This window comes from Tarenaya hassleriana, unplaced genomic scaffold, assembly GCF_000463585.1.
Source record: "Tarenaya hassleriana unplaced genomic scaffold, ASM46358v1 Cleome474, whole genome shotgun sequence".
NCBI lineage: Eukaryota > Viridiplantae > Streptophyta > Magnoliopsida > Brassicales > Cleomaceae > Tarenaya > Tarenaya hassleriana.
This window is the reverse complement of record NW_010967435.1, coordinates 1-12,147: the sequence shown is the minus strand read 5'-3', so window position 1 is coordinate 12,147 and position 12,147 is coordinate 1. Positions and strand designations below refer to the sequence as shown.

Here is a 12,147-nt window from a genome sequence, read left to right as displayed (position 1 = left end):
TGTAGGCTAAAATAGTATAATGTTTCAATTAATAAAAATATCTTAGCGGTCAATGACTAATCTTATGTTCTCCAAAAATTTTAGCCTAAGTATCCCCTAACAAATGTACTAGACTACTTGGTCTAATAATCCATGAAAGGTACACCATAAATCTATGATTTGTCTTGGTCCAAAAACTAAAAAAATCGATACATTACATACCAATGATTTATAAAATTATTAAAAAATATTTATATTAAAAAATAAGTATATCTAGATATTTTTTATCTAAACAAAGAAAATAATAATTATATATTGACAGATATCTTTATATTTTTCTAATAATTAAAAAAATATATTATTATTTTTCTATTATTCGAATATCTGTAGATAATTATCCAATCTGAAACATAAATCTGAATTGCAATCGAGACTAATTATCCAATCTGATCTCTATCTTATTATAAGATAAATATCCGAATCCACCCTTGACAAATCACATATTATCAACAAAAAAAAAGATAGATATCCGATTTTTCGATATTCAACTCTCGAATCGAGACTAATATCCGAAATTCGAATATTTTTGTCACCGGTATCACCAACCGGTGTTAATAACCGATTGCAAACCAGAAGTGGTGAAGTGTGAGCTTACGTGTCGAATATGTGCATAGACCGGTTTAATTAATTCGATTCAGTTCGACTCGAATCTGATTCGGTTAATATCGGTCTAATTTTGTTCGATTGGTTCTTGACTAACAAGCCAAACCTAAAATCTCCACACAACATACTGTGCCCATAGATAGAACACGAATTGATCTGGAGATGGCGAGAGATAGCTGTTTGGCTCGTGTAACTGCCGGAGTTGCCGTCGGCGGCGCTGTCGGCGGCGCTGTTGGTATGTAATCTGTCTTTGCCTCCGTCGGATTTCTGTTATCGGCGTTTACTCGGTAAACCCTAATCATGGGCTATCAGTTCAAATCTATGTCGATAATTGGATCATTCACAATGATGGTTTCTTCATTTTGCTCGAATTCGGTTTATCTGGCATTCTAATTCCAACTTGTGGTCTCAGATACAGAGTATTGATTCGATTGAAGAATTTTTAGATTCTGGGGATTATGTTTAACGTGTTTTCCTCAAACATGGATGATTTGTCGCTTTTTTAGGCTGAGTTTTTTCTCCTGGACATTGATAGTTGAAGATTCAGTGATGATGTTGGAATCGATTATTTTAAAAGAAATATTTTGCTTTTTTTTTCTGGTTTCAGGTGCTGTCTATGGAACATACGAGGCAATTAGATACAAGGTAACATGTTTTTAAGTGTTTTCTACTTCATCTCTTTCGTCTTTTAATCATCGAGATGTTAAATTGAACTCTCTTTTTATCGGTAATCGAGTATTCTGAACCAAGTTACAGATGAATCTTGGGGTCGAGAATAAACTATGTAATTTGGAATATACGCCTCTCCCTAAATTTGAGGTTCAAACTCGGGGTGTGACAAACATTTTGCATCCGTTTCACCAGTTGAACTGCCAGATTTGAGTTGATTTTGGTTCTTGATGATATCCATGAGTGCTTTACTTTGAGCTCCTTTACTGATGGCACTTGTGTAAATATGTCACAATTTCATTGCTAATTTGCCTTGAGGTCTGGTAATCCTAGAACAAGCAAGCCCCTGGTTTCTTTAGTTTTTGGTGTTATGTAATGTGTTGGCAATAAAAATTGGTTACCATAGATGCATAGGTGTGTTTCAGCATTATAATCATTTTTGTCCGACTCGTTGCAGGTCCCGGGACTTATGAAAATCAGATACATAGGGCAAACGACTCTCGGCAGCGCAGCTATTTTCGGGCTCTTCCTCGGGACTGGCAGCTTGATACACTGTGGAAAATCTTACTGATTATCCTCTTTTGCTTTGTGAAACATAGTATTAGAGTTTGTGTTCCATATAGTCTTATTGGGTAGAGAGATCTGCCTGGTGGGAGTGATCTTTGTTTCTATAGGATGTTTTTTTTTTTGTCTATAAAGATTCTTGAATGGATGAATTTTCCAGTTTTTTATTCTATTTGATAGGATTTTTGTTTTGGATCAAGGTTAATTTTTATGACTTGGGAGAATATTTATACAAAAGATTACAAAAACAAAAAATAAAAGAATACACATGTTTAAAAAAAACATAACCAAAAGCTACCTCCTCAGACAATTTGAGACTCCACCCAAACCCATTAGTCTATAAATTCCGAAGAATAATAATTATGATCAAATTATTCAATTAATATATAAAAAGAATAAAAAAACTAGACTAAAATATAAGAATACCATTAAAAGATTTTTACATGGAAAACTATTATTAAATGATACAACCCATGCATGATTTTGTAGGATGCTTTCAATTGATGATTGTTTTGGACATAAGATAAAATGCGGTAGGATGATTGTGCAAAAATGACAAAAAATAAGAATATTAAATTTAATGTAATAATAATTATATTTAATTATGAATAATTATCACTATAAATTTCATGAAATATTAAATTTGAACAATCCCAGATTTTATAATACCATGATAAATTAAAATTTTAAAAAATGTATCCCAAGTGATTTCATAAAAACATATTAAGTTTCTTTATAAAATTTATAAAATTTTAAATATATTTACTAAATGCCCCCATATAGAATATTAAAATTAGATTGTGCCCCCTTCTAAATATTTCTCTAGGTCTGTCCATGAGGAATCCATCCCGTGTTTTCGGAAAGCATCCGACACCTTGGCCGCTTAGCATGTATCAGAACACCAAGTTGCGATGGCCCCCAAGTACCAAGGTACCTTATTAATGCACCGCGGAGTCCATGCATCACAAATATCTGCAGGTGATAGTCCTCCATCGAACTACCCCTTCATCTAGTCAATGTCCAGCTCAATCAATCCATCGAACTTCGTCTTTGATCCGACCATGGTACGCCCGTGATTTCCTTTTCCGTTAAGGCTGTTTGGAAAGGGTTTCGCAACCCCGCGCACAATGTGCCATGGTACGGTGCAGTTTGGTTTAAGCAACGCATCCCAGACATGCGGGGTATTCCGATGACTCCTTTATGTGGTCTATGTAACGTAGATCATCTATTTTTTTAATATCCCTTTACATCTTTCTTTTGAAAGCGCGTGTGAAGGAAGTTAGGATTTACCGAGTCTTCGGTTCAACTAATCCCTAGGTCCGGAGATAGTCTACCTTTAGAGCAGTTAAATTGTCCCCTCCTCCGCATTTATGGAATTGAACATATCATTTCTGCAATTAGATATACAATCAATAGATCATCACAAGATGGACATCTCTACATTTGGTAAATCACCATATACATGATTTGAAAGGAAATGAATAATCGACTTCTTAACCAAATCTTCTCTATTATATAATTTAGATCATTAATAGAATCAACCTTTATAAAAAAAATATTTGAGACGAATGATAAAAATGTTTTATAATAAACTAGTTACCGAAGGGAAAAACCCTAGGTCAGGTGGTTGGGAGTATGGGGTGGCGCCCATGAGGTGGGGGGTTCGATCCCTCATCGCCTCAATTCCTCTGACCTGCTCGCATGTCAGTCTGTGGGTTGATTTACCTCTCACGTATGTGTTGCAGACTCATGTGTATGGGCTTAGGGTTTTCTCAAATCTGCGACGAAAGTCCAACCCGAAGGAATGTAGGATAGAGTTCCCAATGTCATCCAAAAAAAAAAATACCAGTTACCGAACCTAAACGGTCAAAAACACGGCTCACGTACTAAAAACTGATTTCCTCGCGAAGAGAGAGCTAAACGACAAAAGTCAGATTATTGTCTCAACGGGAAAAAGAGCAATTCAAACTTATTTAAAAAAGTGAAGTTAATTTTTTTTTAAAAAAAGCACAAAATAAAAATAAAAATAAAAATGTCAGGAAACATTCGGTTTAAAACCCAAAGACGCCGATTCCAAAACAGCTCCTCTGCATTTTCTCTCCTTCTTCCATCTTCTTCTTTGTTCATAACCAGAGAAAATCAATCATTCCACGATCAGAATCCCACGTTCTCCTGTTCATTTTCTTCCGCGATCTTCTTCGGTAATCTTTTTTGTGATTAGTCGGTGAGGATCTTGTTTTTTTTCTTTTCTCTTTCTATCTGCTTTCTTGGGAGGGGCTTCCTGTGGTTTTTCATTTCGCTTTGATTCTAGGGTTTTGATTTTTTTTTTTTCTGAATTAGCTGAGAATCTTTGTTCGAATTTTAGGTTTTCTGAAACCCTAAGAGTCGTCGGAATCTTTTGATTCTTCTGTGTTTAGCGAGTTGAGTTCAATGGCGGGATTGACTGATAATAACATGGTCTTCTTGGAGAAGACGAAATCCTCGACTGCTTCATCGACATTCTTTAACCAATCGTTTACGATTCACGCAAGACCAGCGGAGTCAAATTCTAAATCTCGTTACTACCTTAATCCGTCTCTCAATCGTACCACGCGCGTTACCAAATTCTACAGCCCGATGGAATCGATGGGGAATTCCCTCAAAGGAAAGGTCAAGAGCCTCTGTAGATTATTCGAAGGCTCAAGATCCTCGAAATCGAACTCAACAGAGTCACAATCAACGCTTGCAAAGACGAAATCGGGGAAGATTCAGGTACCTGATTCAAGAATGCCCCCGTCTTCGAACTTGAACTGCTCGTCGATTCAACTTCCGGGAACAGAGGATAGGATCGTGGTGTATTTCACTAGTTTACGAGGAATTAGGCGAACTTACGAGGACTGCTATGCGGTACGGATGATATTTAGAGGGTTTAGGGTTTTGGTCGATGAGCGGGATGTCTCCATGGATTCTGCGTGCAGGAAAGAGTTGCAGAGTGTGATGGGCGAGAAGAATGTGACATTGCCTCAGGTGTTCATCAGAGGGAAGCATGTGGGTGGTGCCGATGTGATCAAGGGATTGTTCGAGACTGGGGATCTAGCCAAGATCCTCGAAGGGCTCCCAGTTAGACAACCTGGGTTCGTGTGTCAAAGCTGTGGGGACGTGAGATTCATGCCGTGCTTGAATTGTAGCGGGGGCAAGAAAGTGTTTGACGAGGACGAAGGTACGATCAAGAGATGCCCAGAATGTAATGAGAATGGCTTGATACGATGCCCGGATTGCTACAACTGAGGGATCAATCCAGGAAAATAAGCCCAAAAAACAAGAAAGAAGAGAAAAACAGGTGTGTTTTCATTGTGGTCGGCAACTATGTCCTACAATGCCGGAACCCAAAAAACTCTTTTGGATCCGAAGCGTTTTGTTTTCGCTGTCCATGTATAGAGTTGTGATCATCGGTACGAGACCGTTTGATGATCATTAGCTTAGGGGTTTTTTAGCAGCTTTGGCTATTAATGTTGAAATCAAAATGCCGAAATGGGTTATATAGCAAGCATTTCTGCTTTGTCTGTGTTTGGTGTCACTGAGACAACTCTGTTCTTTCTTGTATTCTGATTTGTAAATATTAGTGTGCTTATAACTCCGTAGCAACTAATATGGTTTGATGATATTAAGAAAATGAATAATTGGGTCTATTATACTCTGTGTCAGCCGATTAAGTGTTGTTTCATCTACGGTGGTCTTTTGGAACCGTACCGAACCGAAAAATGTGGTACCGTTTTCAAACCGGAATTGTCTAAAATATTTTAACATTAATTTTTTTTAGAAAATAGAATTTTCCGGAATCGAAGCAAACCGACTATTAAAAAACCCAAAAAATAATTTTTTTTAAGAAAAATTAATTTTTTTTAACAAAAACCGAATCGAATATCAAATAATAATCGATTGGTATATATTTTTATAAAACTCAAAAAACCGAATCAAATATCAAAACGCAGATCCCTCAGCTTATTATTCGATCCCTCGTATTATTAGGTGTTGATGCCAATTCATCTGTCTTGGTGTTTTCTAATAACCTTTTTGTTGCTCTTTTTTATTAACCGGATATTTTGTACCGAGATCCAAACTAATCTTGGGATTGGGAATAAGTCATGCACTCATTTCCAATTTGAGGTTCGAACTCGATATGCGATAGACACTTTCCGATCCCATTTTATCGGTTGAATTATCCAAATTATGCAAGTCACGGCGTTTTCTACAATTTTGAGCACTTACCTTTGGTGGTACTTTTTTTTCCGTTACAATGAATTACGTTAGCATGTACCAATGGCGATCAAATTGAATAACTAGTGACATTGTAAAATAAGAGTTCATGGTTAAGTTACAAGTAAGATGGAATATGTAAAATAGAATAGAACTTAATCAAATAAAATAAGATCTGAATTCGATATGATTTAAAAATGATTCGGTATGTTTATTCTTAAACTAAATTAAAATTGAATAAAAATAGCGAAAATATCCAATGAAAATGAAAATGATTTTTTTAAAAAAAATTTCTCTAATGAAATTTGAATTTATTCTAATTTAAATTAAACGTTAAATGAATATAATTGTTTTCAAAATAAAAAAAAATGAATCTGAAAATAACTAAACTAAAACCAAAACGAAATGAGAAATATGGGATTTAAATCTTATAATCTAACAGTTTCGATGTACTTTGGAAGTTCGCAATCTAAATATGATTTTTTGTTAAATGGTTAGTGAGAAGATTTCTTGTCATAATCATAAATAGTAGTGCAATAGTTTTTCTTAATAATTTTTTTTATAATCCGAAAATTTAACAAAACTTTGGTGTAACTATATCTTATAGAAGGTCGAAAACACTAAGATAAATGTATTTTTTCAAATGGAGAATCTAACATGTATTGTGAAATAGTTTTACCTTATCTTTTATCAGTTTAACCATCCATTCTTGTATTTTGGTCGAGAGATGTTTTATTTGTGTGCATTATTTTTTCGATTTCTCTTTTCTTTTCTTTTTTTTTGGTAAAAGGTATATATTCGATCCGATTTCTCTTTTCTTTTTGTAAAATATATTTCAGCATTTCTTTATAAATATGTTAGTTTTCATTTCATGTTTAATAGTCATAGTAATATGCTTTTTCATTTTTAACCTAATATGTATGTTCACTTATAATTCAATATGTACATAAATATATAATTTTTTTTAATGATTGGTCTCTATATTGCGGTTCTGCATAAAAAACAATTTGAACGGTACAAAATTAAGGATATCGAATGACTTGGAAACGAAACGATTTAGTTCGAAAAATATCAAATAATATTTCGGTTTTTTTTTTAAAATAAAAATGTATTAAATATTAATACTTACTAGTCATATTGTTTGTGTGCCACTTAAATGAACGTACCTAATAAGATTCATTAAAATTCATTTGTGTAACAGAGAAACACAGTTACAAATTGTTTTATTATAAAACCTTGTATTTATTTAGCAAAACCATATCATATTAAACCGAATAATATACGATACTAATTTCTAACTGTTTCTGAAATGAATCGTTAAAATTCTTAACCGATTCTTAAAACAGCCCTCTCTAATTTTTCTCATTCCATAAAATAATAAAAAAAAAACAAAAGAATGAACAATGATTAGTGTTAAAAGTGAGGGAAAACATCATCACCATTCATAACCATAACCAAGAAATCTAAAGGCCTTTTCGTCAATGAGTGTGTTGTTGTGGTTGCACGGTCCATTTTCTTCACTTTATTCATACTCCATTTCCATATCCATTCACCTAACTATTTTTCATTGAAGCAAGAATCAATATTTAATTAAAGGGCAAAAATCAGCCAACAAAACAAGATAAACACTTGAGGGGAATTTTTGAGAAAGCCCCTCCCCCTCCTTGTTGGTTTATTACTTTTGTTTAACCCTCCTACTTTTCGTTTTTTTAACATTTACCCCATTACTTATATCATATACACTAGTTTACAAATTTCGGATTCTGATTTTCTTTTCCCAGATTATCGGTATCCTGGGCCGAGGTAAAAACTCCCTCCCAAACTTAAGACCCAAACTCAGGATAAGACAGACGTTTTATACTGCGTTTCACGGGTTAAATTATCCAAATTAGGTTTCGAATTCTGATTTGGTTTATATCAATTCATAATTTGGTATCGATTGATAAATTGCTAACATTTTATATGATTTTTTTTTATTTCGATAAGATTGTGTTGTGTGCAATTCGAATATAGTAAGTTTAGTTTGCCAAAAATATTATTAGAAAAAAATGAAAAATTTAATTAAAAAAAACTATAGAATCATAATATTGCATTCCTCCAAAAGAATCGCTTTGGTAAAACTCTTGAAACCACAAAGGACAGAGCAGAAGACAGCGTCTTTCCTCTCGAAATCAGATATATATCATTGAGTGAGAGGAACACACTCGAGCTCTATCTCAAGAACACCTCTCTCCACTTTCTGAAGCCTAAGAGTTATGTCCTGTTTTACCTTCCCTTCTACCAGAGAGATTATACTGTCACTCACCAGCGTATTCTCCTTGCTCGCCACCCAGCTCCCCAGCTGCATCGATTCCCTTATGTTCGACGTCTCGTATGCTTTTGCCGCGCTTACCAACGGTTGGATATCTATCTCGGCTTCTCCCATGAAGTCGTCTGTCGAGAAAGTGTCCTTATCGTACACGAGCTGCATATTCGTACCGCAAAAGCTTCAGGTGCGAAAAACCGTACGAAGAAAATGCAGAACTCGGGTATTCGGGGGTTGGAGAATAGGCCGTGGGTAGAACTCGCCCGGAAAAAAGTTGGTTTATTCGGAGACGGACATGGACCAATCTCATACTCGATCTACGTGGGATACTAACATATTGTCACTAGATGCATTTAATTCTCTTTTGACATTGTTCGGTTTGGTTAGGTATTCCTGGTGAATTCTTGAACACTAGTTAAACTTACCACTCTGAGGGGAGGCATGTGGTCGGGGATTGAAAGCATCAGCGTCTCGTTCCACACCGGATTCAAGTTGTTCTTTATGACCCGAGTCTTCACGAACTGCATAAAAAGGAGGGTACCGAGAAATTTTGGTTAACGTAATATAGAAAACGAGAAACTGATGATAGGTAAGAAGATTGGCTGAGGATTTGGGGGAATTGGTTCTCACCTGTTGCCCGAGAGCGAGTTTGACATAAGGATCGCTGGTCATCACGTCTCGAACAGCAAGATTGGTGCCTTTTACCACATTAACCTTTATCAACCCGACAAATTCGATCATACCCGCCTATAAACATTCCAGTAAGAGTAACAATATCCGTAAACCCGTATCACGTCATGTAAAAGGTTTACAGTCTCGAAACGTGTAGAACGGTTACCATGGATTGGCTCTTTTTCGGGCCCTTGTGATCAGAATCTCTTCTTCCCCAGCTATTCCGGAATGAATGACCAATTCGGTTTTTGGTAGAACGGTGGCTTGACGAAGAATTCAATGAGGATGACGAGGTTCTTCTCCCGGGATGATAAGGGCATGAAGCACCGTCATTAGGGTCCATAAATTGTTGCTGCTCGTATTTTCGTCTGAATATTCAAGAACCAAGATCAAAATTTCATCCCCACGAACGTCTTGTATGGCATTGATTCGTGTAGAATAGGCTAACAGTTTTACCTAATGAAATCAGAACGCTCCTCAATAGGCGAATCTGGTTTCGGTTTCTTGATATTGTTGGGGATGCAAGCTTCAAACTTTTTGTTTACGGCTTCATTTCCCCCGAAACCCATCAGCATATCCACCTGTTCATCCGTCCATTCGTCCAGTTTCACCGATAGAACCTGTGGTCGGTTTGAAAGGCAAAAACATCGTAAGATGCTTTCGTCTGATTGATGCGGAGACCAAAACATCATCAACGCTCAAGAAGATGTCCGTTACCTTTGATATATGAACTCCAAGACTTCTGTGTACACCCGAACACTTTATGCAGATAAACACGCCTATACTAAACGATCTGATATCCATGAAATGCATCAGTCTACATACACACATACAGACTGACATACATTCGAACAGACGGATATATACATACGCGCACGCATTCGATATGAACGCGTACATTTCAGACAGAATTGACACTTACACCCATTTAGGATCGGTAGATCCACAGTCCGCACAGTATTTGTTTCCACATTGCCTCATCATGTTCTCCAACTTCTCCCTCGGATCTGAGTCAAACAAAGTTTCAAATATTTTCTCGGCTATACAACTTCAAGGGTGAAATTCACAAGAATTTTCCGGGAAAATCTTGATCCATTTTGGAAAAAAAAAACTAGAAAATTACCGCAAGAAACTGCGTGCAGATCCGTCTGAGGACCCCATCTGGGTGTTTCTGAACACAAAAGATCGTACAAGCAAGCATCTGAACCTATGGTTGAAACTATTCATATGATCAAAACGTTCATAAACATGTCAAAATAACCCCAAATTATGCAACAGAATCTGTCTTCAATATCACATAATGACATTCAAACGTTACCAGAAACTTCGAAGGGATCGACGTTTTCTTGTCCGCAAGACATTACAGAACCTCTAAAAGATCACGCCTCAGAGAAAAAAAAAATGGAACACCAGGTTCATAAGGGCTTGTTCGATCAAATATCAAAATTTTACGACATTTCCTGAAAATGGCATAAAAATTGCAAAAAAAAAAACTAATTAAAATAATGAAATCGAATTGCAACAACGAGAAATTAAACAAATAGAAGAGGGATTTAAAGGGTTCCGTGAAGGTTGAATCCTCTGATTTGGGTTAGTACCGAATTCAAGGAAAGCCCAAATAAGGAAATCCAAACCATTGAGCCTCCTGCAACTGAAAACCCGGAAAAAAAATCCATGAGATCAACCGAATTTCCAGAGAGGAAGAACAAAAACAAAAAGAAAGAAATTTAAATCGGTGTAATTACCGGGATCCAAATTAAAGGCAAATCAAATGGAATCAAGCGGAAAAGGATCTTGTCTGGGAATTTAGGTTGCTGCTGGCAAGGAGAGGAGAAAGAACAACCTTGGGTTCGGTCTCTGTTTTTTCTCTTTTTGTCGGAAAGAGAGACGAGCACGAGATGATTCTCTATGGAATGTGACGGGCGCATCAGAGAACGAAATATGGATTTTCCCTTTTGTTTTCTTTTTCGAAACAGAAACTTTAGTCCCTTCTCGTTCATTTTTAAATTTGGACAAGACTAAAATAAGTCAAAGTGTTTACATTTATTTTTAAATTTTGTTCATATAAAAAAAATAAATCATAAATAATAAGTCAAACCATTGACTTTTAGCTCTAACGATTCATTTCTGCCAAAGAAGATCAACGAGGACTTTCCAAAATATTATAAAATAGGTAGGGATGTCACAGAAGTCCGCCCGAAAAAGTTAGGGTCAAAACTTATAAATATACATCGGTTAAGATTTCGGACATTTGGGCTTCGAACCAAATGAATTTCGGATCAAATCGGATCGGGTCAATCGAACTTCGAGTCGGGTCTGATATCCGAACTTTTTCTTTTGTCCTAAAAGTCTTTTCATCATCTAACCTTTACCGTTCACTTCTTACGGTTTTTATTCAAAATAAATTTGGCCGTTTTATAAAACAAACTATTTAATTAATTTTTTTATATTATTTTGATAAACAATTTCGCTAGATGATAGGGATATAAAGTGTGATCTAATTTTTGTTTAATTATCCTAGACACAAATACTGCAATATGTGTCGATTATAATATCTAGGGTCGAATATAGAGAACACGCATTAGCGATACATTTTACGATTTTACTCGGTACTTAGTCTATGGTGATATTGATTAGGGCTGGGCATTTAAACCCGTTACCCACGGATAAGCGGGTACTCGATCTCGTGGATATCCGAAAAACGGGTACTCGACACCTAACAAAGACGAAAACGAATATTAAAAACTAGAATACTCGTCATACGGATTCGGATTCGGGTTTTACATATTGAAATAACGGATACCCGCGGGTACCCGCATATATATTAAAGTTACAAAATTAACCTTACGTTTTTAATATAATTTCGAAAATACTTACCTTTAGGATTATATATTGGATTTTCAAGTTTTGATGGATTCAACTTCAAATTATTGTATATTTTTTAAAATGTTTCTAGGATTCTATGCATATTATTATATTTTAAGAATTTTCAAATTTAAAAATATATTTTTGGAATAAAATATGTATATTTTTATTGATTATTTAATTTAATTTTATAT

The 12,147-nt window shown here is 35.5% G+C and overlaps 3 protein-coding genes across 4 annotated transcripts; 2 read left to right on the top strand and 1 right to left on the bottom strand.

Annotated features, from left to right (window-relative positions):
• The first annotated feature begins 741 nt into the window (after positions 1-741).
• On the top strand, positions 742-2,074 carry LOC104825593 (reactive oxygen species modulator 1-like). The gene is made up of 3 exons (XM_010557952.1): positions 742-877; positions 1,250-1,287; positions 1,769-2,074. The coding sequence occupies exons 1-3, from the start codon at positions 805-807 to the stop codon at positions 1,880-1,882; spliced, it is 225 nt and encodes a 74-aa protein (XP_010556254.1). The 5' UTR covers positions 742-804; the 3' UTR covers positions 1,883-2,074.
• A 1,903-nt stretch (positions 2,075-3,977) lies between these two features.
• On the top strand, positions 3,978-5,543 carry LOC104825592 (uncharacterized protein At5g39865-like). Its single transcript, XM_010557951.1, has one exon. It carries the CDS (start codon positions 4,306-4,308, stop codon positions 5,140-5,142), a length of 837 nt encoding a protein of 278 aa, XP_010556253.1. The 5' UTR covers positions 3,978-4,305; the 3' UTR covers positions 5,143-5,543.
• Positions 5,544-8,172: 2,629 nt separating this feature from the next.
• Positions 8,173-11,040, bottom strand: LOC104825591 (probable ADP-ribosylation factor GTPase-activating protein AGD11). 2 transcript variants are annotated; one of them, XM_010557948.1, is made up of 11 exons: positions 10,834-11,040; positions 10,687-10,739; positions 10,407-10,548; positions 10,212-10,307; positions 10,011-10,095; positions 9,806-9,881; positions 9,545-9,708; positions 9,255-9,456; positions 9,047-9,163; positions 8,842-8,937; positions 8,173-8,575 (listed from the first exon to the last, which is right to left on the bottom strand). In XM_010557948.1, exons 3-11 carry the CDS (start codon positions 10,447-10,449, stop codon positions 8,294-8,296), a joined length of 1,161 nt encoding a protein of 386 aa, XP_010556250.1. In that variant the 5' UTR covers positions 10,450-10,548; positions 10,687-10,739; positions 10,834-11,040; the 3' UTR covers positions 8,173-8,293. The 2 variants fall into 2 exon arrangements, with proteins under 2 accessions (XP_010556250.1, XP_010556251.1); XM_010557949.1 differs by having other exon boundaries at positions 10,212-10,295.
• Between the last annotated feature and the right edge of the window lie 1,107 nt (positions 11,041-12,147).

Excerpts from the sequence above, each read along its gene's own strand:
- LOC104825593 (XM_010557952.1), top strand. The coding sequence starts at position 805 with ATGGCGAGAGATAGCTGTTTGGCTCGTGTAACTGCCGGAGTTGCCGTC. Across the intron at positions 878-1,249 it reads CGCTGTCGGCGGCGCTGTTG|GTGCTGTCTATGGAACATAC; the intron begins GTATGTAATCTG and ends TTCTGGTTTCAG. Across the intron at positions 1,288-1,768 it reads ACGAGGCAATTAGATACAAG|GTCCCGGGACTTATGAAAAT; the intron begins GTAACATGTTTT and ends GACTCGTTGCAG.
- LOC104825592 (XM_010557951.1), top strand. The coding sequence starts at position 4,306 with ATGGCGGGATTGACTGATAATAACATGGTCTTCTTGGAGAAGACGAAA.
- LOC104825591 (XM_010557948.1), bottom strand. The coding sequence starts at position 10,449 with ATGTCTTGCGGACAAGAAAACGTCGATCCCTTCGAAGTTTCTG. Across the intron at positions 10,096-10,211 it reads TCTGCACGCAGTTTCTTGCG|ATCCGAGGGAGAAGTTGGAG; the intron begins GTAATTTTCTAG and ends TGTTTGACTCAG. Across the intron at positions 9,164-9,254 it reads CGAAAAAGAGCCAATCCATG|GCGGGTATGATCGAATTTGT; the intron begins GTAACCGTTCTA and ends GAATGTTTATAG.